This window comes from Lutjanus erythropterus, chromosome 7 (assembly GCF_056507025.1).
Source record: "Lutjanus erythropterus isolate fLutEry1 chromosome 7, fLutEry1.hap2, whole genome shotgun sequence".
Lineage (NCBI taxonomy): Eukaryota > Metazoa > Chordata > Actinopteri > Lutjaniformes > Lutjanidae > Lutjanus > Lutjanus erythropterus.
Genome location: NC_139323.1, coordinates 16125097 through 16150616, shown reverse-complemented (window position 1 = coordinate 16150616; position 25520 = coordinate 16125097). Strand labels below are relative to the sequence as shown.

The 25520-nt window shown below is 39.8% G+C and overlaps 1 protein-coding gene across 7 annotated transcripts in view; it reads left to right on the top strand.

Moving 5' to 3' along the window:
- celf5a (cugbp, Elav-like family member 5a) overlaps positions 1–25520 on the top strand; it is a 270790-nt gene that overhangs the window by 13660 nt on the left and 231610 nt on the right. For all 7 annotated transcript variants that reach the window (XM_084722924.1, XM_084722926.1, XM_084722925.1 and 4 more), the window contains exon 2: positions 12291–12373. In XM_084722924.1, coding sequence (XP_084579050.1) covers positions 12291–12373 — 83 coding nt within the window. The remainder of the gene's footprint in view (positions 1–12290; positions 12374–25520) is intronic.

Genomic DNA, 25520 nt, shown 5'->3' with positions numbered 1-25520 from the left:
CAATTGTTGCAACTTTAAATTTCATTTTAGCTTAGTCCAGTTTCATGTGCAGGTGATATGTCAGTCCTTTGCATTAACTTTTGTGGACCGGTCGGGTGGCCATTGTTGCCATGGTTACAAAAATAAACACATAGTTAACATTGTGAAACGGTTGCAGTTTGGTTAACTTTAGGCAATAAAACCACTTGGTTACATTTAGGATCATGGTTAGGATTAAAATAAGTACATATGCTATGTAACTTAAAACTTTGAAAGAGAAATATGTAATATATTTACTAAATTATAGAAATCATAACATGACCATGATATGTCATCAGAGACTAAGGAAACGTGCTAAATTGAAATACTGACTTCACTGACAAGAACCCTGCCGCCACTCCTTTGAAATTCCCATTCCAGGCAGTAATGACTCTTATCATTAGACCTTTTCACATTTATTAGAATTCAAATTAATGCTAAATGTTTGCAGAATGAGTTAGTGTTTGTTTATGGGTCATAAGAAATCGTTAATAATGTTTTAGAAAGAGATGTTTAATGGGTTAAATTGAGCAATATGTAAATAGAGTCTGGCAGCCAGTAAGGCAGGCAGTCACTAAACTCCAGCTCCAGACTGTATTTTCAGGACAAAGGGCTTTTTTACGGAATGACGGCATTTTTTTGATAGGAAGGATTTGGGAATCATCTGCATGCAACATTAGACTTTAGGGTATACACTGCATTCAGTTTCAAAGTCTAAAGATGTGTTATTTGTAAGCACACTGAAGTGAATTGGCTGGTTATATGATATACAGTAGAAAGCAGTGGGTGTGAGCCAAGTGAAACTGATTTTATTATGTCCTTTTGCCTGCTCCTGTTTGTTTTTCTAAAAGGTAGTTATAGTACATGAAAAGGAGGAGATGCAGTTTTCTGACTTTGACTGGGTGGGCTTGGAGAAACTTTTATTGATTTCTGTGTAAATCCCCTGGCCGGAGCAGACGTGGCTGGAGGAGGGAGGCTGGAGAGACGGGACTTGGCAGGTAAACTCATGTTGCCCTCCCAGAAGTAACGCGGCAGGAGGCAGTAAGTGTGAACCTACACATTATTTACAGCTCTGTGAAACTCCATCCATTAACAGTGTCAATTAGCTTGCTCATCAGGGATGCAGGCCACTAGATGTATTTATAGATTGGGCCCTGGCTTTAATAGCAGAAGAGGGATGGAGTCCACAGTCTACAAAAGTCAAGGCTTACTTCACAGTCTACAATACAGTGGAAGATGCCAAAGTGCTGTATCCTAAGTATTATCCAGAGCCACATATTGAAAGAGTTCCCGGCCAGTTGCAATCTATCATGCCACCTCTCGAAACTGCTACTGCCAAACATGTATCTTATCTTATCTTATCTTATCTTAGAGACTTTATCAGGAGCTACTTGGGGATAACTGTTTTCAGCCTGTCAAATGCTGCTCCACCCACTATATACACTGTAAAAATAAAATTACATACTTTGGTTACTCCAATATAACTATTTTTTCCTGAAACTACACCATTGGGCTGCCAAGGAGCAGTATTTTACTTCTGGGTAAAGCAAATAATTGAGGTGGAAAATTCGAAACTTTTAATGTGACTTGCTTTAAATTTAAGTTTCAACTTGTAAACTTAATTTGTGTGTTACTTATTGAAGTAATTTAATTAAGCTGGTCCAGCAGTTCTCATTTTTCAGTGTAGACACACCGAGTTTTCTATGTTTTATTCAAACTATGAAAAAACAGGTCTTAGAAGAGTTTTAACTCTCACACAATGCATGTTGGGAAGTCTTCTGAAAATAAATACTAGAAATTTGTAAGTCTAACTGTAATGAATACTAAAACACATATTTCTGTAAAGTTAATGATAAAAGATTAGTTGATTCCACTGACATCCTGTGTGATTTTGTTCTACAGTGTATAGCCGAAAGTAAATATGTCAGCTTTTGAGAGAAATGTTCTACAGAAGTACTTGTGCCCTTAGAGAACTGTTTAACCTCAGAACCACACAATAGCTTGTGAGAGTCAAAGTCTGTGTCTCGTCTTTGTTATGATGGCTTCTTCGCCTCAGTATTGATCCTGAAACATATACAAAGCCTTTCCGAAAGAATTTATTGCATTTGTGACACTCATTAGGCCATGCACGCCACAACATAACATGTGAATGTAAATGTTCACACCCGCACACAGGCAGTCCTTCGGGATGTGTTGCCTATGGATCTATTTGACTGCTGCTTGGAGACTGGTGTAGTCCATATGAGCGAGTAGCAACAAATCAATGGCTGAGGTCTCCTACTCAGGGGTCAGAGAGGATACTAGGGAGGGTCTGGGGACTATTTCTTGCCCTCATGATGGACACCGATGCTCCTCTGTGCTCTGCAGCATTCATTCACCCCCCCCAGCCATTGCTCAAGATGAAGGGATGATGGGAGGGATAGTGAAAGGAGAAATGGAGGAGGATTTGGAGCAGAGATGAAGGGATGGAGTGATTGATGAAGGAGTGATGGAAGAGTTTAGTCGGCTTCAGGATCACGAGATGGTGACTGAGCACAGTCGCTGGCTGCCTTTAAGGTGGCTGTCTGACTTAATTAAGGTTTACAGGTTACGCTAGGCTACTGCTTATATTACAGTGCTCATTACAAGCCCATTAGGTCTGGGCAGAGAAAATATTGTTGTCAGAACAATGAGTGAGAGCATTTTGGAACGTCCCTGCCAACTCCATGCTCCAGCTCTTCTTTATTATTCCTCTCTGTCTGTCCTCCCTCGATCTGTCCTCCTTCTCCCCCTGAACATCGGCGTGATTGTTTGAGCGTGTGAACAGATCAAGCAACTTTTTTTTTTTTTCAAAGGTGAGGGAGTGATTATATGAGTTAAAAGCTTCTCAGAGACCAGACTGATTACCCCCCCTCACGGTCAATCTGCACCACTGAGCCTCCTGCCTCCCCGGCTGGCAATGATTCAGGTCATAATCACATTGTATCAGTGCTGATGATGTGTGTTTCAGCTTCCGTCCCCTCTGAAAGGCTATCAGTTCCCCCTGAGCCCCACATGGCAGTAAATGAAGTAAGCAAGTAATCTACCAACAGTGATAGTGTTTTCCAAAGAGTGCAAATGATGTGTGAGGGTGCAGGCGAGGCTGGTGCCAGGACTGGCTCTGTTTCTGCTACCTTCACACTTTCTGGCCAAGGAAATGCCACATTCAGGGCAAGTTCACACTTTTTCATAACACTGGGGCAGTGTGGCTCCTCTGGGGCAAGGAGATGGAGAAAAGGGAGCAAAGTGGGTATGAAAGGCGGAGTGAAAAGAGAGGTTGTGGTTTAAACCGGTCCAGTCTCCAAGGAGCTGCATTCATATTTGACGATTCTACAGTACATGATTTATGCCCAATGCCAATGTAGAAGTCAGATGTTTACTGAGTTTCTACAGTTGACGTCACAAATTGTAGCTGTAGTCATGCGCACTATGTTCTTAATTAACTTCTTTATGGTCCTACTTGCATATATAGGCTAGCTAAACAGCACTGACTGCTGAGGTCCTTAGTTTCGTATGAAATGTTATCAAAGTAGTCTGTTTCATAATGTCTTATTAGTATTATTGTTGATGTTCTTTATTATCACCCCAGCAACATGTAGTCCTAACATTGTAGGCTATCTCTCCTGCTTTTCACAGCTAAGTTGAGACGTGTGGTCTGTGGATGTGAAGTGGACCCATTTAATAACATATTCAGGAAAAACAATTTATTAGCCATTTTCAAAAGTTTAGTGGATTCTCCAGCGAGCTAAATTTATAACAAAACACTAGGGAAATGATAGTTACATGATATTTCAATAGTATCACTGATCAAAAAGGGCTTTATATAAACTTTAAAAAAGTTAGCTAAATATGTTGTTTATTTAACCCCTTTATCTCTCTTAGCATTGGCCTCAAATTGACAAGAGAGACATAAATTTGCATAAATTGCAGCATTTTTTTTTTTTTTATCTTGTGATTATTTATTTTAGGCTACTTTAATAAAGCAGTTATTCAACAATATATACAATACAAAGTAGCTTTAACATTCATCCCAAGAAAGCTGAATTACTTGAATTGGCCATGATGTGACCAGTATTGTACAAGTTCACACTTAAAAAGAACTCGCTCAAAGTTCAGTTCACATTAACATGAACTAGATCACGTTCATAGTTCACATTTTTCAAAATGTGAACAAAGCTCACAGTCACAAAAATTAACTAGTTCACATTAATTTCTTCTGGTAATTAATTAATTTATTATTTAATTTAATTTGAAACTTTCTTTCTATCAGGGACACTGGATTCTACATAATGGTTTTATACTAATACTCGTGTTTTATTTGTAAGTGCAAAATTACATTTAACTCAATTCAAATCATTAAAATCTTGGAACAGTAGCCCAGACATCTGCTTTGAATGCAGACGATAGTGTATGTATACAGACTCTGTTTCTTATATCAAAAGATAAATAGTGCATTTCAAGTAGTGTGTGAGTTATAAAGGAAAATTTAAAAAGGTTACACTTGCCCCTGGTCTCCCCTATGTTAGAATATTGAGTTAGTATCTCCAGTAATGAGAAACTGTCTGAAAATAATAATTTAGTATCTCAAAAGAATTACTTAACATCTCAAAATAATTACTTAGTATATAAGTCATTTTGATAAAGGTTATTTGTTATTTTGAGATATAATATTTTTAGACTCCAAAGACATTATTTCTCCCATATATAGAGATGTTTGGAGATGAGTACATAACGCTGAACTACCTGTGTGATTCTCACTGTTAACGACGGCCACATTTATCTTCACTATTTGCAAAGTGAACCGTCCAGTTCACGTTCATTAAAAACATGAGCACGTTCACTGACGCAGCTTTGACGGTGACGCTCGTGCACAACCCTGCACGTGACTGCAACGTCTGAGGATAACGAGTTTGCGCGTGCTCAGTGCAGGATCCCAGCGTGGAGAGATCACTTATGTAAACAACGTAAATGTTATTAAAACAGTGAGTATATGTGAAGAAAGACCTACTTCGTTGCTAGTCGATTGAAAGCTTGTTGAAGTTAGTAAGTAATGATAATTAACCAATAAATAATATGTTCCACCAGAGGGCAGTGCTAAAAGTAACTTAAATAAGTATACGGCTAATAAAGTAGTACTGGCTGGGGAGCAGTTCGGTTAGCTAACTGTTAGGAAGTTATGCAGTATGCTCATTTTTATCTCATATAACTCGAGTGTGTGTCTGTGTGTATGCAGTAGACCTCTTTCACGGCATATTCATATTGATATGAAATAGTAGGATAAACACAGGTGTTACCAGTGATGCTCATTAGTTCACTTTAGTGTATCAGAGTCTTTCAGTGAGCCAATAACAGCATGAGTGAGCTGCCACAAGAGCAGCATCCTGACTGTGTTTGACCTGAATTGTACAGATCTTTAATTGGTAAGAGGTGAGTTTATCTTACTGTTTAATATCAAGAAAATGTGCTGTGAAAAAAGGTCTATTACTGTTAGCTGTAACTTCAACTAACAAGCTGGTAAACAGCAGGTAGTTTAGTCAGATGTCTTAGCACTAATGTGGTGACTTGGTGATTAACAAAGAGAAATATAACAGTTGAATACCATTTTATTTCTTACATTTGTTTTAGTTTCAGTCAGGGACAAGATGTTTTTCTGGGTTAAAGAAGTGGTTAGTACATTGCAGTGTGAATCGTAAAAGTTAATTATGTTAAAGGTTGTTGTATTGATTGATATATATATTTTTCCCAAGAGAATTGATTTTCTGCTTATATTCCTAATAGTCCTGTATGGTAATTTATGAATGATAGTTGGGGCTTTAATTTATGCTTGACACGTTTGTGAGTTTGATTGATGTCAGTGGTGAGTCAGTGACAGGACAGTGCACCCTAAAGGTTATATATTTAATTACTATTTAGGTCCTGCAGTCTTTTTGTTTCATTCAAGTCCACACTCGAGATTATTTGTTTCTGAAATTCTGAAAATCAGTATAAGTATCAGGAATTTCAGTCTTTTAAAATTGTTTCATTGTTAATGTGCAAATTTGATATACTTTACCTGCACCCTTGCTGAACATGAGCAACAGTTATCATTATTGCATATAAGAGGAACAGCATGATGTTGCTTACCTTGGGGACGTGTCAAAAAAAGCACTCTGTCTCTTTGTTATTACCAGTTCAAATATAAGTCAAGTGCTAGTTGGGAGAAAGTAAGAGTGTGGATGTTAGTGTTGGCTATGCTTTACTGTAAATACGATGTAATTTTAAAATTTTTCCAGTTTCATTTTCATAGCGTGGCTCATGTCTTAATATTTGCAGAACACAATTTTTGTAAGTTCTTTGTGGGGTTATCCAGTATTGACACTGTTTGGTGAGTAGGTTTCTTAAACAGATGTGATTAAGGTATAGTGTACTCATAATATATTCATATTTGTTGTTTAAATTTGTGACTGCATGTATATTTATTCCATATTAGGCCTTTATGTGTCTGGTCATGTGACAGCTGGTAGACAAAAGCTGTGTCCCAGTTTGATACACTGTAAGTTTAAGCTGGTTTTGATTATGTGGATGACAAAACATATCAAAATGAAGTTTACTCAAAGCTGACATGACTGCATTTAAAAGCTGTTTGATTTTTGAATGTGGTGTTTATGGACATCATTGTCCCACAATGCATTGCACAAACGAACTTGAGGATCAGCTCTCAGCTGCATTGAAATTTAGAAAGTCCCTGTAAAGGAAAAAGTTTTTTTCTTCTAAACACCTTATACATGTTAGAAGATAGTTGCTGAAAACATTTTTAACCACTGAGAACTATGTGGGACTGAATTCTGGAGTTAGACCAATAGAGTGCTGCTTGTGATTTCTGTGTTCAGGATTTTTTGGGCAGACCTGAAACATGGCTTTGTGACATGCAGGAGCCAAAATTAATTGATATACGATTTAAATTGAAATAATGCAGGCCTTGTGGCAGGTATTAAGAATAACTATATAGAAATAGCCAGTTTTCTAATTCTCATTTGCTTTTGTAGGTCATATAAATCTAAAAGTATTAGTCTGTTTCTGTTAAAACTCTTTGTAGTGTGTTTAACTACACCTTACAGCATGAAACAATTTTCTGTGACTGTAGCAACATGCCGGCACCGCCAGAGACTCACTTCGTACAACAAACCCTCAAGTCAACATCTCATATTAGGGTTCAGGTTACCCACAAGACCATCTTCCTTACAGGGAGGCTGGTGGCTTTTTGCATGTGAGAATTTGATAGTCTAACAGTGGCATAGCTGTCATTGCTGAAAACAGGTTTAAAGTGGAAATTTAATTGAATTGTGGATTTGGAAAATAGTGACATGCCTAATACACATACTAAGTAGTACACACACTTATGGAGTACTTATTCAATTAACATACTGACAGTGGTCAGTATGTTAATTGAATAAGTACTCAGACAAGGTAAGAGAGAGTACCAACATTGTGTGTGTGTGTTTGTGTACATTGATGTTATCAACAGGACCTGTAAACTTGACAAAACAATTACCAGAATATCTACTGTGTTGCACCAGATACACAGAGTTTTGGTAATGGAGAGCCCGTTCCACAGCGAATGTAAATGGCTACTGTTGTTGCAGCTATACAGTTATACAGTATCTCCCAACACTCACTTTCTCTCTCGTTCTATCTCTATCTCACCCACTCACTCCCTGTCTTCCATGTACAACTCTTTAATTACATGCCAATTCAACACAGTGGAGATGGAGAGACTCGGCCCTATTTCCCAGTACACACACACCGTGCGCTAAAAAGTATATCATTAAGAAATAGGAGACGAGAGGAGTGGAGTTGGCATTGACGAAGAGAGAGAAGTCGGTAACAGAGAAAAAGAGGAGGAGGGAAAGGGAAGAAAGTGGAGAGGAGGAATTTCTTCTCTTTGGAGCTGAAATCAATGTGTGCGATAAGGCTGTTTTAGGTTTCTATCAGATGATGCAGAGGATCATCTCCTCACAACGGGAAGGCTTCCCCCATTGCTGTGTCAGCAGGCTCCGATTACAGTGGCTTTTTGTTGTGTTTCAAACAATTTCATCATGCTCCCCCCCTCACACTTTTGCACTTGGTATGCAATGCAGCACTGGCAATTTGTACGTGTTTGGATTCCAATTATGGAGTTGTTAAAGCTTTTTCGCCCGTGGCCTGCAAATTCTTATTAAGCCATACATTAAAGAGCACAGAATCACATTTAAATGGAGTTCATGTTTCTCTTTTGTTTGCCACTGTTGTGGTTGTTATTAATTTATTCTCAGTGCCCTATGCATTACAGATTAACAAATAAATCGTGTTTGTGATTGTAATGCAAAATACTTGTTTCTTATTCAGAGATAGGGCCAGCATTTGTCAAGTAAACCAACAACAACAACAAGCCCAGAGAGAGCAAAAAATAGAGAAAAACAACCACCAAAATGGAGCCATTCCCTCCTATTACCCTCAACCATTTGTGAAACAAACAAACACACAAGCCAAAAACAACAATGACATTTCTACAGTCCCTGTATTTCTTTATGAGCTGACGCAGAGGAGAGAAAAAGAATTAGACAGCAGTGTGAGTGATTGAGTGATTTGCTTGGTGGCCATTGGAAATCATTAGGTTAGGGGTGTTGGGACAAGGGAGGCTATGGGGAGGGCTGCGCCGTGACACCAGGGCTACAGTCAGCCACCTCAAAAGGTCATGACCCTGGACAGACTCCATCACAATCTGTCTTTCTCACACTGAAAAGCGTGACAGGGTGCAGACAGACTGTCCCAAACAAAAGGAAGCGCTTCACCAAACAGAAAAGAAATGTGATTAGGATAAGAGTGATCAAATGCTCGCTGTGCATAAACATGCAGGTGAGTAAGAACATATACACATGTGCAAACACTTTGGGCTGAGAGCAGCAAGGCAGGTTACAGGTCAATCAATGGATCAGTGACTGACATGGCATTTTAACCCCCCTTTTTGATGCAGTCCAGCAGAGGTTACGGTGGAGACACAGCCAAAGTGCAGGGGTCACATTGAAATGGCAAAAAAGATAAACATGCACAGGCGCTAGGGATGCACAGATAATCAAAATATTATCAAAACTGCAACATGGCCAAGTGCAATATCCAAATTGCAGAATCTGCAGTTTTTTTGTTACATGAAAAATGTGTGACAAATCAGCATCATAATGAAATACTGTAGTGCTGCAGAGACGCTCTGCCCCACAGATCTTGTTCTCCTGATTTAAGAAAACATGTTTCTTTGGTACAAACCCCAACAAATGTCACATCATCATGATTTTTAATAGTTCTTCTTTCAGTTAAGATGAAAATTGTGATGTAAAAACAATTGTTCCAACTAATTGCAAATCATATTTCAATTTCAGTATCTGTCGGAATAATAGCAATATGATTTTTTTACGTGACAAAAATGGATGATGAATGTTTATATAAGGGTGACACACTGTATTTTTGTGGCAGAAAAAAATCATATATTTTCATATCGACTGATATTCTTTAAACAGAATATACTTTACAAAATATAGAACACACAATTTGTGCAATGATCCATCAAAAGTGGTTAACTGAGAGAAACTGACCAGTATATTGATTGGCCTATATGGGCCGATATATAGGCTACTAATATGGAAACTATTTTTACAGAACATATAATGCAGGAACAGTGTTTGGGGGGAATTTATGAGGACAAGAGCAGCTGAGAAGCTGCTGAGAAGCTGCTTCTTGTTTTACAACCCGCCCTTAATTGACTGACAAAATGAAAATATTCAGCAGTTGACTGATACTGCACAGTACTGATGTTTTTATAACTGTTTATCTTGTTTATCTTGCCTTCTGAGTACCTTAATAGAGCCATGTATGTGTGAAATCGGTGCACAATCCACATAAAAAAAGTTTCATTCCAGCTCAAAAATTCACTATATCAGCCACCATATCAGTAATATGTGATTTTTCTTTCCCTTTTAAAATTGGCATTGGTCCTATATCTCCTATCTCCTATATTGGTCAGGCTCTAAACTCTTGTGACTATGATATGTAGTGTAGACAGGATATCTTACAATTTAGAAATAAAGGTGATTGTCCAAAATGACATCAGGGCACTGAGCCAGTAAAATTTCACTGGTAGTTTTGACAGTTTCAAATAACTCTAAACAAAAAACACAAATAGAGAAGGAAAAAAAAACTGATCAAATATCCTTAAAATGCTGCCTCTGTAAAACTAACAAATAAACCAAGCTACATTATGTTCTGTTAAAAAAAGGTTTTAATATAGATGCATATCTGACAATATGCCAGTAGCTATATAGACAGATATAGCTGTGATAGGCCAGTATTGGATTGATGATATTGCTTCAGTTTTGATGGGTAAATGTGATCTCATTTGCAACAAGAAAAACAGATTGGAATATTGTCAGTGTAAAGACGCTTAATACACCACCACCCACTGAATACATTTGGCTGTTGAAATGAGATCCAAAATGCAGCGGCTGCTAATAAACCATCTTCAGAGTGGCAGAAATATGATGCATGGTAACCCATATGAACCTCATTAATAGAACACAAGCAAATCTATTTATTCAGACAGTCAGGGGGAAAATGATTGCCTCAATACTCCATCTGGTTTCTTCTCTTCTCTTCTCTTCTCTTCTCTTCTCTTCTCTTCTCTTCTCTTCTCTTCTCTTCTCTTCTCTTCTCTTCTCTCCTTGTCTCTTCTCTTCTCCTCTTTTCTCTTCTCTATATGTATTTGGTGATTTTGACAGATGTTGTGTGTATGTGCATGCTTAACATTGGTGATTGGTGGGTGTTTTTTGAGGGTGTGTGTGTGTGTGTGTGTGTGCACGCATGGCAGCATACTTGAAGTCTTGCAGTTAGGCATTCACCCTGGAGAGTTTTAACACCACGTCCTGTCCTCCCCTCTTCTTTGTCAGTATCTCCCTCCTTCCTCCATATCCCTACGCTGATCTCATCCGTTCCTTCTCTCCTTTCCTACACCCCCGATACTCTCCTGCAGTCCTGTTTCTTTTGTCTCCGCTGCTGTCACTAGCATTCAGGGCGGGGGACGCTGGCCAGGCTGCTAGGAGCTTTTGACAGGACATGGCACGAGGGATAGGGAGGCTGGACGGGCCTGGCAATTCATCCAAAGAATTCTCTGCTCATCTCCTACTTTTTTGTCGTGGTTTAGTTTTTTTCTGCTCTCCCCCTACCACCACAGAAAATTGTCCACATACAGCCTGTTGTATTGCACGGTTGCTTGGTTTATTCCAAGAATTTTACACTAAACCATGAGACCCTCTATCTGGTTTCTTATTTTGTTAATGGCTTGGTACCTGGACATAATTCCCTTTCCCCTTTCTTGGTGTTATTCCTTTTTAAACTGCTGCACTTTTTTAAATGATCTGTACCAGAGTTTACACTGGTCTTTTTTTTCTTACGTCTGATATGGCCGTTAATATTCCATAATTCCAGCATATAGAGCAACTACCTGACATAGGTTTGAAATAGCCAATTAATACTGGAGGTATATTGCTATTTTTAAGTAGCCGAGCCCACCTATAACATGCACGTGTGCATGTGTACGGTTAAATCGTGGTTTGTTTTAGGTCATTTACTGCAACCACTGTTCCTTCAATCTTGTTTCTGCATCAGATTTTTATTGTAAACTGGAAAAAGACATCTCTCACTACAAAAAACTGTGCTCTGCCTCATTGGGGCATTATGTAAACGGCAAATATTCTATTTTGTCACAGCACAGAGTTATTCCTGTGCGCCTTGTAGCACTACACCTAAGCAATCATTTCTTTGTCCTTTGCTCATTCGGACAATAAAACAAAAAGTTGAATGCAAATTGAGCTTGCCAGGATTAAATCCTGCAATCCTGCTCCTTTCAGTACTGTGGATAGCGCCACTCGGTGAAACATACCAATTAATGTCAGTCTTGCAAGTCACTGTTCAATCAGCAACTCAGCAAACTTCAATATTGAATAAAAAATAATGCCATGTAATTTAGGTATGCTGTTCTTAGTTTTGAATATTTTATATGTCTATTTATCACAACCCACTGGACATTATGGCTAATTATATTTTGATCTGCTGAACTACTATATGTATTATTGGAAAAAAAGGGCATATGCCGACTAATCTAAATCATTTCAAACAATGCATTTTTTGTTAAATTCTGTTTTTTAGGTTTAATTTTAATGAAGTTTGTATGTGGTGTGCCTTTGTTACAGGTTGTGCATTCCTCACCTACTGCGCCCGAGAGTCGGCCATCAAAGCTCAGAACGCCCTCCATGAACAGAAAACACTGCCAGGGGTAAGTGTCTGTCTCTCTGTCTCTGTCTGTCTCTCTCGACTCCTCTTCCTCCTCCAGTCTCTCTCTTTCCTCTCTATGGTGGTCAGCCGTGCCATCTGCACCCGGCTGCACACCAGCCGGCATTCTCCTTGTACAGTCCCAGAGATGAAAAACACTTTGGAAAGCAATTCAATCAATAGCTCAGCCTTTTGAAGGCCCGGTTTCAACTTTTCCATGTGTCTGTTCTCCAGGGGATATTGCCAGCATTGATCAGACCCATTCTGCCGCACACTTTTGAGGGAATAGCATAGAGTGACAGTTTTTTTGGGGGGGTGAAGCTCTGCATTTCTGGAAAAGTGCTATCACCAGAAAAAATGTCAAATATAGCTTAAATTATAATGAAATAATATATTTGATAAAGAGAAAATCATTCTAGTATATGTTCATTTGTTCTCATGGTTTTAGTATTTGAGTGAAATTATATTTCTGTCATTGTTTTGGTGTTCATGCATTTGTGTGTGTATCTGTGTGAGATCCGCACGAGTGTTAAAAGAATGTCAGAAGGAGACAGAAGGATGGAGGGATGGGTAGAATGGCTCCCCACAAAGACAGCGTGGCTTAACATGCTCAGATCAAGCCTGCACCAGAGAGAAACATCAGTAAAGATCCCCTCCCCTCGCACCAACACCCCCTCTCTGATAGAAGACAAAGAGCCTGAGAAACCCAGCCAAAAGGCACATGTTTCAGTTAAACATGCAAATACAACTACCGCAAACTCTGGACATTTTTCCGGTGGCTTTTTTTGAAAAACAAGTTGTTTCGTTTATCCTGCAAATTAGCCAAGCACAAGGCTGGAGGGCGTTATTCTCCTCCTCCTTCCTCTGCATTTGAATAATAAGATGGAAGACAGAGAAAAAAGTTCTTTCCCATAATGCCAGAGGATGTGTTCATGATGAAGGGTTATAACTGTGTTCAGCAATGTGTTAAAAAAAAAAAGGCAAATTCTCTGATTCTTTTACTGTTTTCCTCCGTGGTCTGGCTCTCCAGTAAGTTTCTCTCTCACGCCTCAGAGTCATTAATAACGTCCCCCTCCTTGCCAGCCTGGCAGGGCGTCCATAAGGGGGTTGACCTACCATTGGGATTAAATAGTTGATGTGGCTGGATGTATAAATGAGGGGCACGAGGGCACAGACATAGACGCTAACAAGTCTGACACTCCTGCCTGCTCCCTCCCTCTTTGTATTTGTGTGCTCTGAGAGAGGAGCAGATCTCCAAACCATCTGGGCTCTGAAAGGTTTAACAATCATCTGAATGGAGTGCTATAAACAACATTACTATAAACAGCATCGCTTAATGTTAACAGAAAATAATATCAATGACTATACAGCCATGATACAGAGAATATGTACAGAATACAGCTCAACTGATACTGGACTTTTGTGGCAGATGCCGATAACAATATTAAGGAGTATACAAAAACAAATAACAATGTATTGGCACTTGTGACAAACACGTAATGGAGGTACTGTATCTTACAGTTTTGAGACAACGTATACACTGATACCAGTATAGCTATACTAGGTCAATATCATCCGATAATTCTTCAATTAATATATCTGTCTGGCTCTACTTGCATGCTGCGTTTGAGTGAGTTTCAAAGTTGCACCATATCACTCGTGAGAAATAAAACCCTTTTCTTGTACCTTTCAGTCCTGCTTTAGCCCTCCTGCTGACTTCCCCTCCGCCCCACCCAGTCCTGTCCACCCCACATCCTCCTGTCTCCCCTCTCTCCCTATGCTTCTGTGCCGCTGCTCTTCCTGAGACAGAGCGTGTCATAGAAATGTAACAGGCAGACATTGATGGGTGTCAGGCCTCACAGACGAGGCCGCTCTGCTGTTCCCTTCAACTTCACTCACACACACAAACACCAGCGGTCCAAGGAAACAAAATGTATGCTATAATACTGCAGCCACACATAGGACGAGTGGGTACAACACCAGCTACACACAGTTACAGCAGCACGCCGGTGTTCCTAAACATTCTATAGATCCTGTTCACCTGCTGATGAACCAACAGGTCAGGAGACTTTTACTCAGAAGAAAATTTTTGATTTAGAGAAAGATTATTATTTGAAATATAACAAAAGAAAATATGATACAGGACATTTTATAATAATTACCATGCTGCATTGCGTTTGTGCAGTTGACTGCCTCCCATTGCTTCCCCTGTCCTCCTCTCTTGAGCCTCCCTGCTCCTAAATCTTTTGCGATATGACCCCTGTTGCTTCACTGCTTGATGGTAAGTAGATGTGCCAGTTGTTTGTTTGCAAAATCCTGCTTGATATGCAGTTTGCCAGGGGCTATGGTGTAATTAATGTAAACTAGGAATTCTCCAGAGATGAGTTATGAGTTATTAACGTCTGCGTTTTTGTCTTTAACCCCTGCATTGCTGCTCTCTCTTTGACCAGCATGGTTACTCATCTGTGTCTGTTATTTTAAACGTTTGAATCTGTATTCATGTCAAACCACTGAAAATCCTGCTGGACTTTACTTGTTGCAAATGAGTAGAACCATGTATGAAAATTGCACCACCTAACAAGCTATTCTGAATCTCATGCAGGGCCCTTTGCTGAACACGGAGCACAAACAAGCCCACCCGCGTACACACATGGCAGCTGCATACACATGGACACCAGCATACACATACTTGAATTTCATGAGATGGAGTGTTAGAAATTTTGGGCAAGTCTTCAGCTGGAAGGCCTGGGTTCACACCCTGTGTCTGCTGTGATATCCCTGGGCAAAGCACTGATTCTCTCACCTTTCTTGTTGAAAGGGGCAAGAGAAAAATATTTAAAATGAAAGGTATAACCCAAGATTTCAGTCCTGGTTGATTTAGCATCACTAGCAGGTTTTAAGGTGTAGTTCAAACATCCAGCATGGTAACACTGAACTCATGAGCAAATGTTGTTTCTTTAGTCTTCTGCATCCCTTCTAACGCACAATCTTCTTTGTTTTGCTTTTGTGCGTGTAGACTTTAAATCCTCTTCAGGAGAGGCGTACTTCCCCAGACAATGAAAACTACTTCATACAGAGGCAATTATAGAATTTGAACACATTTGATTTATTTAATTTTAACGTTTGCAATTGTTTAAAGCCCCCCTCCACTAAAAAACATGTTTTTCTTGAATTTAGTTTTTCTTGAATGTTTGAGTTCACTGTGTGGGCACTGGAAGGCTGTTTTCACATTCACCTGCTCAAAGTGGAAAGTTTCTCTGTCCTCACTAAAAAATCTGATTTTAAGGGGTGGGCCTAAAAGCAAGATTTGTGACATCAGAAATAGTTTGGGAGTCAATCCTGGTAAAATGTGTACCTGCAGTGCGATGTAGAAACTTGAAGCCATCAATGCATTTAGGCGCATTGCATTCTGGCCAGTGGTGGTCACACTTAAGGACACATGTTTTTGTTTACACTCATTTTGCCTATAGCAACCACAAATATACAGCGACAGCAAACACAAATCAACCATGAAAAAAACACGTATAGAGCGGGTGAAGCTCCATTGTGAGATTCCTTACTGAGGGAGGTTGAACAGGGAAACAGGGCTGCTCTGAGCAAATTAACAGTTAATTAACAGTGTTGATCTGTACAAACACAGTGACTGAATGGTCGGTTGATCTAAACGAACTAATGTTACTGCAGGCTAACCCTAACCCATCACTTTATTCATATTTATTTCAGCACTGCACTAATTAGGTGACACAAATAAAGAGGTGCGCAATTGGAGTAATTTTCCATCATTTATTATGATAATATGTTGTATTCATCATATGAGAAAAAAAAAACATTAATGCAGTTAACAACATGAGGGGTTTATGTCTAAAGTGTCCATGTCAGTTTAATAAAATGGTTTCAGGACAGACAAAAGCACCTTGTTCTAGATGGCAGTGAAGTATTTTATTCAATGGTTTGCATGAAATTTCTTTGATTAGTTATGTAGCTATGCAGCCAGCAACTGCTAGCTGTGTAACAACAACCCAACAACAATCAACACAACTTGGCTACCCTACATCATGTATGTGGAGCTACCAACAACCATGTATTAGTTAAATGTGTTTTGATTATAGCTCACTTGCGTGAAAATGTTGTGGATACATGGACATGTCCCGGGAAATATTGTTGAAGGTTCATCTTAGAGCTGCTGTCTATGCCATTTGCTGTTTAATGTTAACTCAGCAAGTTAAATCGATAGTTCACGCCAAAATCACAAATACATACAGAACATTTTTGCCTGTAGTGCTATTTATCCATGTAGAAGAAACACTTAATTTGATTTTTTCAAATGTATTTTGTTGCCACTTTAAATGCCACAAGCCAAGTGCCATTTGGTACAAATATATTGGAGAGAAGACAGATGTCTCTATGGCCGACATCTCCGAAACTCTTCAAATCACACACGCACAAAAAAAAAACTTAATGTATAAATAGCACTTCAGGTCAGGAGAAAAACATGTGTTTTTGATGTGGGTGTCAATTGTCCCTTTAAATTGCACTCCAGTAATGATCTGTTTGCCAAACCAGCCGTGAGAATGATTATGTTATGGCAGTTCAGCTTCTGTGAATACAGTGAGTGCTCACTATTCCACTATGTTTTTAAGTTGGATAAGATATAAGCACCTCTGCAGTGTCTACGTCTACTACTACTACTACTACTACTACTATTAGTATTACTGCTACTACTATTACTAGGTCTCTAGGTTTTGTGTCTTAAAATCCCACAGTGCCTTGCAGTTCACACTACAGCTCACATCACGATCCCTAGTTCTCTATACATAGAGAATCAACTTTACGGTGAAGTAGGACGATGTCTTATGACCAGCAGGAAACTTTAGGAATGAACAAAATTTAGATATTCTTATTATTCTTCTGTAAATTTTAATGAGGTAGAATGAGTAGATGCCTTTTTAAGGATTTTAATGTGGAACTTACTTTTCATATCAGTCACGCATTATTTTTCCAGGCAGACTATTTTTAAATGCCTTTATACGCGTCTTGAGTGGATGTTTAAATTAAGATACTTTAAGTATGAAATGATTGTTATACAAGCTGTGTGTCTGTGTACACTCTGATGCTATTATGGAGGCACGGGCTGCCACACACACAAACACACACAGCCCAGTGTCCTCTTATTATCAGAAAGAAGTGCTTGTGTTCTTGGATGTTATTATCCATGTCCCCCTGTTACACATTAGCTGCTGAAAGGAACAGTATGGCCTAATGGAAGTGTACTGGACTGGAATATAGATTCCTGCGGTGAAGTGTGATGGGAACCTTGGGGACACGAGTGCCTGACATAAGTTTGGCCACCGAATAGGAGAAGCTCTGACAGTTTACCAGGTGTGTTTTGCTTGGCTTTATTAGCTGTGTGTGTGTGGTAAACTGGCTTTGCATTGAAGCCAGCCCTATGTAGATACAGATAGCAGTGATTAAAGGTGGGAAGAAAAACATGTGCACATGGCAGCTTGCCGTGATCACACACCGCCCACGACAGTGAGGCTTGAATATATTATTTGTGTGCTGTTTCGTGCTTGTTTGCTGCTGATGGAGATGCACTACTTTTTATATTACATAACCATATGAGTGCTTTTTTGTATGTGAATATGCTTGTGTGTTAACTTTCAAACCAAAGAATCAATGTTTTTCTCTTAGCAAATAAAATCGAAGCATCCCTTGATGACCTGAACACTGACAACCCCTTTATGACGTAATTTATTTTTACGAACATCCAGCAGAAACAGCCAGTCAAGGCCCAGTGGCTGTTTCTACAGCAGTTGGTGTGTGTGCCTGTGAGTGTCACAGCTCTCTACACAAGTCCGCAGGAGATTTACTCCACCCAGTTTCAGCATCATGACAAAATCCTGCATCCTTCACACTATCCCACTCCCTCAATCCCCCACCCTGTTCTCAAACTCTCCGTCCTCTCACTGCTGCTCCTCAAATCCAGCAGATCCAAGAAATAATCTCCGCCGCTGCAGCAGGTCCATTTGCTGTAGCGCAGAAAAACATGCCACCCTCCCCCTTTTTGTCATGCTAGCATTGTGTACAACAGTGATTGTCTTGGAGAGGCAACGGTGGAAATGTGTTTGCTGCATGCATTTACTCCTAGTATTAGTACAAGCTCGACCTGGGGGGAGTGTAAGAGGCTGGCAGTGATTCAGGAGGCAGGTTTATGGAAATAGCAGCCGCATTAAAAACCCAATGAGAGCAGGGAGAAGATTATGCTCCGGCACACACATGTGGGCTCCTGCAATGTCAACACTCTAAGTAGATCCCCTCCCTCTCAATTGCCTCCGTCTCCATTTCTGTCTCTCCCGCTTTTGCACCGTGCCCTTTGCTGCACACACACCTGCACTGTTAGCCTTCTGTGTGAGTGCATGTGGCTTCTTGTATGTTTGTATACATATGTGTGCATGAATTTCTGTGTGCTTGTATGTGTTATTGTTTGCATGTGCCAGTGCTCAGCTTAGACATAATAGGATGTATGAGGAGTGAGGAGCAGAGCGGGGCCGTGTGGTGGAGAGTGGCCGACCTTGTGCTGTGGAAATGAGGCTGCCGTGCGACAGAGCCAATCCTCAACACGCTGCAAACCGCTGAGCCTTCCGTCGGGCTTTGCACACACACAGACAAACTTTACACTCATACTTTTGCGTGCATGCTTATCCACCTGTTTACAGCAAAGCTGTGGCAGCCTAGCTGCCGCAAAGGCTGAATAATTCAATGCTACACTCTGTGAAGGTTGGCGTATGATCGTAGTGTATTGTATGAATGTGTGTGTACTGTATATGCCTGTGTGGAGTGGGTAAGGGTGGGAGGGGAATGGACTGGTCAGCATGAAGCCAATCGGCACTGGCAGGATTTGAGGCCTTGTAGTCAGGGAAAGGGGACTCGTTAGAATTTTGCCTTTGGGTAACAGGAGTGTGTGTGTGTGTGTGTGTGTGTGTGTGTGTGTGTGTGCGTGTTTGTGTGTGTGTGTGTGTGTGTGTGTGTGTGTGTGTGTGTGTGTGTGTGTGTCTGTTTTAAGGAAGAGGAGCATGGTGGAGGTGAAGTTGAAATAGTCATGGTCAAGGTCTTTTCTTCTGTAAAATATCTTCTTCTGCTTTATAAATTATACAGAGCTAGGTGTTGTGAATATAACATTTGAGTTTAAAGTAAAATACTATGCATTGCATTTTTAGTAGTTGGATATCGTTTGGGTTTTTTGAGATACAGGTGCTAAAACGATACTTAAAAAAAGAAGCAGAAAATGACGGGATACAACACTGAAGAGCAGCTTTTTCATTGCTATGGCAAATTTGAGCTTGAAATTGAATAGTATACTAACTATCAGTGATTTAAAGTATACTTTAATATATCAAAATAATTGAACTCTCATAAGAAATTCACATAAGAAAACAAAACCTAACCCAACTACAGTAACTTAACACTAAATAACGGTTAAAGTGCTAACACATTACACATTAATGTACAAAAATTGACAACAACTTGTTGCAGGGTCCAGTTTTGGGTTAATAAATTTCATAGAGGGGGGATTGTTTAGTGACAAAAGCTGTCACCATATATGTCATCTGCCTTCAGATTAACCAATAGGAAAATTCAATTGTAGTAGCCAGGTTTCAGTCAGTAGAGGGCAGTCCCTATGCATATTTATAACACAATATTCAAATACTTTGGACCAACACTGTTAAATGCTCATATAAATTGTTTTTTAGCTGAAAAAAGTGGTTGTGGGGTTTAGCTACTCTTTAAGCGGTTAATTTAGTTTTCACTCTTGTAAGATCTCTGTGCCTCTGTAATTAACAAACACATCTGTAAGGACCCAGATGTCTGTTAAAACATTTGAACACCATCCGTTTGGAGACTTTTCTCCTACAGAAACCCACCAGCAGCTGATCTCAGAACTACAATAAGCTGGAGAACTGCAGCTGATCTCAGAGGCCACAGGGGTCCGCCTCTGATGTCTGTGTTTTATAACCTTTGTTGATACATTGAGATGAGAATAAAGAGGGCTTTGTAGATACTGGTACTCTAATGGTTTTATGCCTGTGACCTGGCCTGTCTCTGAACTTATTACCCGAGTCAGATCACACTGATGAATAGGAGGAGCAGGTGGTGCTATAAAAAGTCTGGAGGACTGAGGCTGCTCTGCATGTGTGAGGAGACTTTGTTTTTTACTATGATGCATACTTATTATTATAGCTTGCACTCGCACGTGGCAGTATTACTACAGTGCCAGTAGGAGAATGTAAGCACAACAAAACTAGTTTTCTTTGAGTGTGTGTGTGTGTGTGTGTGTGTATTTGTGTATTTGTGTGTGTGTCTGCTATAATGGCATATTGGTGTAATGCACGCACAGTAAAGAGCTGCTGTACCAGAGTGCTCCTAAGGGAACTGAATCCCCACACCCTTAGAACATGCACTTACACACACACACACACACACACACACACACACACACACACACACACACACACACACACACACAGGAATATACACACCCCTGAAGCAGAGGGGCTAGAAATAGACTAAAACACACAGGGTAACTGTTGGAGCCATCACAGTGTTGCTTGTTTTCCACCTTCTGTCTCTCTGTGTCTCACTGTTGCTCCTCTGGTACCCCTTTAACACACACACACACACACACACACACACACACACACACACACACACACACACACACAAACACACACACACACACACACACACACACACACACACACACACACACACCTCTTCTTTGTTCGGCTCGTTTTTCTGTGTGGTAGATTAGCTACATATTTAGAGAAGCCTTCTTCTCCCCGGGGAATTGGCTTCCAGGGTATTTGGGAAAAAGAGCAGGATCTGCACTCTGCACCTGCCTTTGGAGAATAAACAACACCCACTGAAACATTGAAAATGTATTTCATCATGAAATTTCATTTTATTCATATAGTGTAGTAGAGCTGGGCACTATATCAATATTGTATTGATATAGTAATATGAGACAAGATATCATCTTAGATTTTGGATATTGTTATATTGCGATATGAAATAAGGCTGCATTACAGTAAAGTGATGTAATTTTCTAAACTTACCAGACTGTTCTATTATTTGTTGTTATCCACTTAGTCATTATATCCACATTGCTGATGATTATTTGTTAAAAATTTAATTGTGCTCATATTTTGTGAAAGCACCAATAGTCATCGATATGATATTGTCACAATATATTTTTTTAGTTAACGTATCTATTTGACAGTGGTGATACATAAGTAAGTAAAAAATGCAATTGATGCAATGTAGCCGTAGCTAATTTTCAGTCCTTGTCCCTTGCATATAAGATATTGAGCTATTACGTCAAAAATGCTGTGATATTTAATTTTACCTGTATCTCCCAGCCCTAATTTTTTTATTTTGTGTTTTATTTTGGGGAAAATGTTTTTTTTTGTTTTTTTTACAGAAGATAATGCAGATTGTTTTTATTTATAAGCAGCATTCATTCACTTCACTTAATTCAGGTATAATATGCATATATATCTTTCTCTATTTGTGTGTGTGTGTTTTTTAAATTATAGTTATTTACAGTTATTAAAACGTAGTGGTGAAAGATTACTCTTTCAGTGCCCATCATAATGTTTAATATTAATGGTCCAGTTGGTAAGATTAGAGGATTTTACTGGCAGAATATGGCAAAAATGGAATATAATATTCATAGAGAGAGCCTTTCAAGTTTTTCACGAGTTTTGCAGCCACCATAGGCAAACTAGGAAGGGGAGAGTTAGGCGACAATCGATCTGCGAGCTCGACGCTAAATCCTACACACTGGTCTTTCAAACTGTTAAATATCCTGCCTCCATTACATATCTTTGTCACAAGTGTTAAACACTTTGGAAGGATCATTACAAAAAAGTGTGTTTGTGTATATTCTGTATTCTGCGTATTATATTCCGTTTAAAGAAAATTGGAAGACATATTGATTTTGGTAAGTTGTTTACTCCCAAAAGTCCAGTATTGGTCGGGTCTTACAGTATATACACACTATATACTACACTCAATGCAACGATCTTCCACTACTGTATAATAGATTTTGTTGTGAAACTGTAACAATCAAATATCTGTTGCATTTATTTAAGAATTATTTATACGAAAACAATGCAAATCAATAAATGAGATTTATTTGTAGAGAGATGGAACAAAAAGAAATGCATTTTCTAGTTTTTATTTTTTTTAGATGTATTATTACAGCCTAACATTACAGTATACGACAGCCACTGTTGCCAAATGTGGAGCAAATCATTCACGGTACCAAAATTTCAAAAGTTCAAGAACTTGCTTTGAGTCACAGCTGACCGTAGTTTGACCCCGTCTGTGACATTAGTGCTGATGACATTACAATGCTGCTCCCCCCTCCCACAGCTCAGGTTACGTCTCGCTAACAGGCTCTTGGGGGGAGACGTTACTTGAAATACCAAAATAATCCACTGTACGCTCTGCCCATTAAGCCACTTCATAGTGAGAAGTGTGCTATTTTTTTTTTAGAACAGTACAGGTTAGCAAAAAGGCTGAATTATTAATGTTTTTGATATTTTTAGTCTGTTTAACCTATTTCTGGTTGTGGCTGGAGACTGCTTGCCCGCCTGTCTGTGAGATTCAGTCATGTGACACGGCTGTGATCTGGGTTATAGAGTTTTGTGTGTCATGGGGGAAACTGTGTGTGTGTGTGTGTGTGTAGGTGGGTTTGGTTTTTGACTTTGAATGTCACTGCCTGCATACCAAGCTAACATGTGCTGGTCTGGCTCATTTTGATGCTGTGCGGTTTGAGATTGGCACTGTGAAGCATCACCTGTACCGGTGGGGCTGAACTAGATGAGTCTGGTTTAATTCCAGGCCGGCGGGCATGGCTGCGTAAACCCATGCAAGAGGCAAGGCCCAGATACTGACTGACAATCCATCTGTGGAGTCCCTGTACAGGCTGGTACAGGTGTGCCACTGCCCGCAGACACAAAGAGAAAGAGTGGGAGTGAGCGGAGGGGTGTGCACCACATGGATGATAAACTATGGCCCTGAATAGAGGTGTGTGTGTATGTGTTTGGTTGAGAGTGTGTCCTTGTGTGCATGTTGAAAGAGAGAGGAGAAAAGATTAGCTTAGAAAAACTGAATGTCCAAATAGACTAAGGTTGTCAAAAGTATAAGCACTTCAATACTGTTTCCATATGTACTATACTACATTTTAATATCAGTTAATTATAGTATTGAGTATACCTACCTGTAGCTATTAAAAGAAAAGATCTAAGGGCTCATCTAAAGGAGCAATATGTAAGACCCTAGTGCTCAAAAATGAGAACTTCAGTCCACATAGTGAATTGGAGCCATAAACAGTATATTAAATAAGTTGAATCCCTATTTAATATATTTGAAGCAAATTGAAACTCGTTGCTTGCAGGCTGCAGGAACACTGAACAGGGGTGCAAGATGATCTCAACATTATATTTTAACAATGACAAGTGACAAAGAGTCCCACACTGTAAGCTGATCAGCTATTTAGAACTGTCAGTTTTGTAAGGTTAAGGCTGTTATCCTGAAAGCAAAAACCCACTGGTCTGAAAATACGCACTCTGGAGTTGGACCTCAGTGTCTGCCTGTCTTGCTGCCTGCCAGACTCCATTAACATATTCCTCCTTTTAACCGTTAGAAACATTTGCTCCTTATCGACAATTTCTTACAGTTGAAAAAAAAAAAACAGTTGTTCAGGCCCAGAATGGATATTTCAAAGAAGAAAATTCTGCACTTTTCATCTGGATGTCCAGTCAGTGTTGATGGTAAATGTTGTCAACTGAAGCAATTATTTTCTTAGTGTTGCTATACTGACAAGGAAAACTGAGTTTTTTTCTGCCCATGGAGTTGTGCTGCAATGCCTACATGTACCAGGATGCACTGCGGGCAAGCTTGGGACTCCCACGCCCGTGTTGCTATAATATCACCACCCTAACCTATAGCTATTATTTTGTTGGCCAGAGCTTAGTGCGAGGTGACAAAAATGCTCATGTAACATGCTGGCTGCCCAGAGGTGAAGACTAGAACTCCAAGCTGAAATAGCCTGTAGTTCTTCCTTAGCACCAACTACTTCACTGTGACACTGGATTCAAGGAATAACTACAGATTTGCCACCAGGCTCAATTTTGTTGGTCAATATAGCACACACTATTGCTTCTTTTAACTACATTTAGCACAGACTGGACCTCCAGATGAAAAGTGAAACATTTCTGCTTTAAGACCTCAGTTCAGTTTGGTCTTTTTTGTCCTGCCTGAAATCTGGCTTTGGTGACTTTTACTGTATCATCACTGTGTGACGGTTATTAATTAAAAACAAAAACAAAGAAATTATCCTATTTTGTGTGCCTAAACTAGTACTGTATCATAGTTAAAAATTCTGCTATCGTGACAACTCTAAAGTAGACAAGACAACAGTTTAGGAGGCACAGGCAAGTGTAGCTGAGAACATTTCTTGTTGCTCAATAATGAAGGACACACTTAAAACGCATCACCCAATGTGGCTAATCGGAGCTGACATCTCACTAGCTGGACCTCGTGCCTGTGGGAGGGAGAGTGGGATGAGTAAAGAGTGTGCGAGAGATTAGAGGGGTTGAAGTGACAGAATAGCTGAAATATTCAGAAAAGAGTAGAGGAGGAACGGGGAGGCACAGGGTCATGTTGACAGCTTGAAGTCATACCTTCAGAGTTAAAACAGTCATTCTCCTGGTACGTGTGTGTGCTGTCCGTAGATGCACAGCATGTGCTCTGTATATCTGTGCTCGATTGAAATGGCACACTTGTGCAGAGGAACCAGGGGGAGCTCATTTGTAAGGCAGATCTAGCTTTGGTGGAGTGTCCATAGAGAGGGTAAGGGGGCTGCACAGCATGACAGCGAGCATTTGTCAGCAAAAATCAGGACTAATGAAATACAGTACACATGGCTGGAGGGCAAGGAGAGGAGTGTGAGTGACAGGAGGCCTGAGTGGAAACAGCCCGTGGCAGCCCTCCTTCATGGCTACCAACGCACGAGCCAGCCTAACCGATTTGTTTTAAGCCCCGGCCCCCTTCTCATCCCAGATAATGGTAGCAGCGTGAGGCGT